Source organism: Myotis brandtii, unplaced genomic scaffold, assembly GCF_000412655.1.
Source record: "Myotis brandtii unplaced genomic scaffold, ASM41265v1 scaffold247, whole genome shotgun sequence".
NCBI lineage: Eukaryota > Metazoa > Chordata > Mammalia > Chiroptera > Vespertilionidae > Myotis > Myotis brandtii.
Window position 1 is genome coordinate 2,127,589 of NW_005359352.1, and position 518 is coordinate 2,128,106.

The following is a 518-nucleotide window of genomic DNA, read 5'->3' on the forward strand; positions in this document are numbered from 1 at the left end:
CCCGGGACCCCTCTCTCCTGCTGGTGGCTCCCGCCGCAAGCGCCGGACCCGAGCACTCCCAGGCGCGCGCGCTCCTTCTGCAAAAAGTTGGGGACTCTCTCCCAACTAGTTATCAGGGTGTCATATGGGTGACATCACTCCCCGGGCCAGCCAATGGCCGCGGCCGGCTCCGCCCACCTCCCTTTATTAACCGCGTGGCCCCGCCCCCGCCCCCCGCCCAGGGGCTGCTCTGCAAAGATGGAGGGTGGGGGCAGGAGGCAGGTCTAGAAACATGTTATTTTTAAAAAATCCGCCTGTGTGCACAGGGGACTGCTCCATGATCTTGCGCCGCTCGATCTTGGACCACACCATGAACGCGTTCATCGGCCGCTTGATGTGGCCCGACGCCGTCTTGCACCAGTCCGGGTCGCTCTCGTCCAGGGCCGCCGGGCTGCACGCCATGAACTCGCCCTCCTCCGTGTCCAGCGCCTCCCGGGGCAGGTTGCTCTCCGCCTCCAAGCTCTCCGCCTGCTGCACCC

At 65.8% G+C, this 518-nt stretch overlaps 1 protein-coding gene across 1 annotated transcript in view; it reads right to left on the bottom strand.

The window, feature by feature from the left end:
- Window positions 1-516, bottom strand: part of SOX11 (SRY (sex determining region Y)-box 11) — a gene marked incomplete at its 5' end in the record, with an annotated part of 5,436 nt that extends 4,920 nt beyond the window's left edge. The window contains one exon of the mRNA XM_014540539.1: window positions 322-516. Within this exon, the coding sequence (XP_014396025.1) occupies window positions 322-516 (195 nt within the window). The remainder of the gene's footprint in view (window positions 1-321) is intronic.
- Window positions 517-518: the final 2 nt, after the last annotated feature.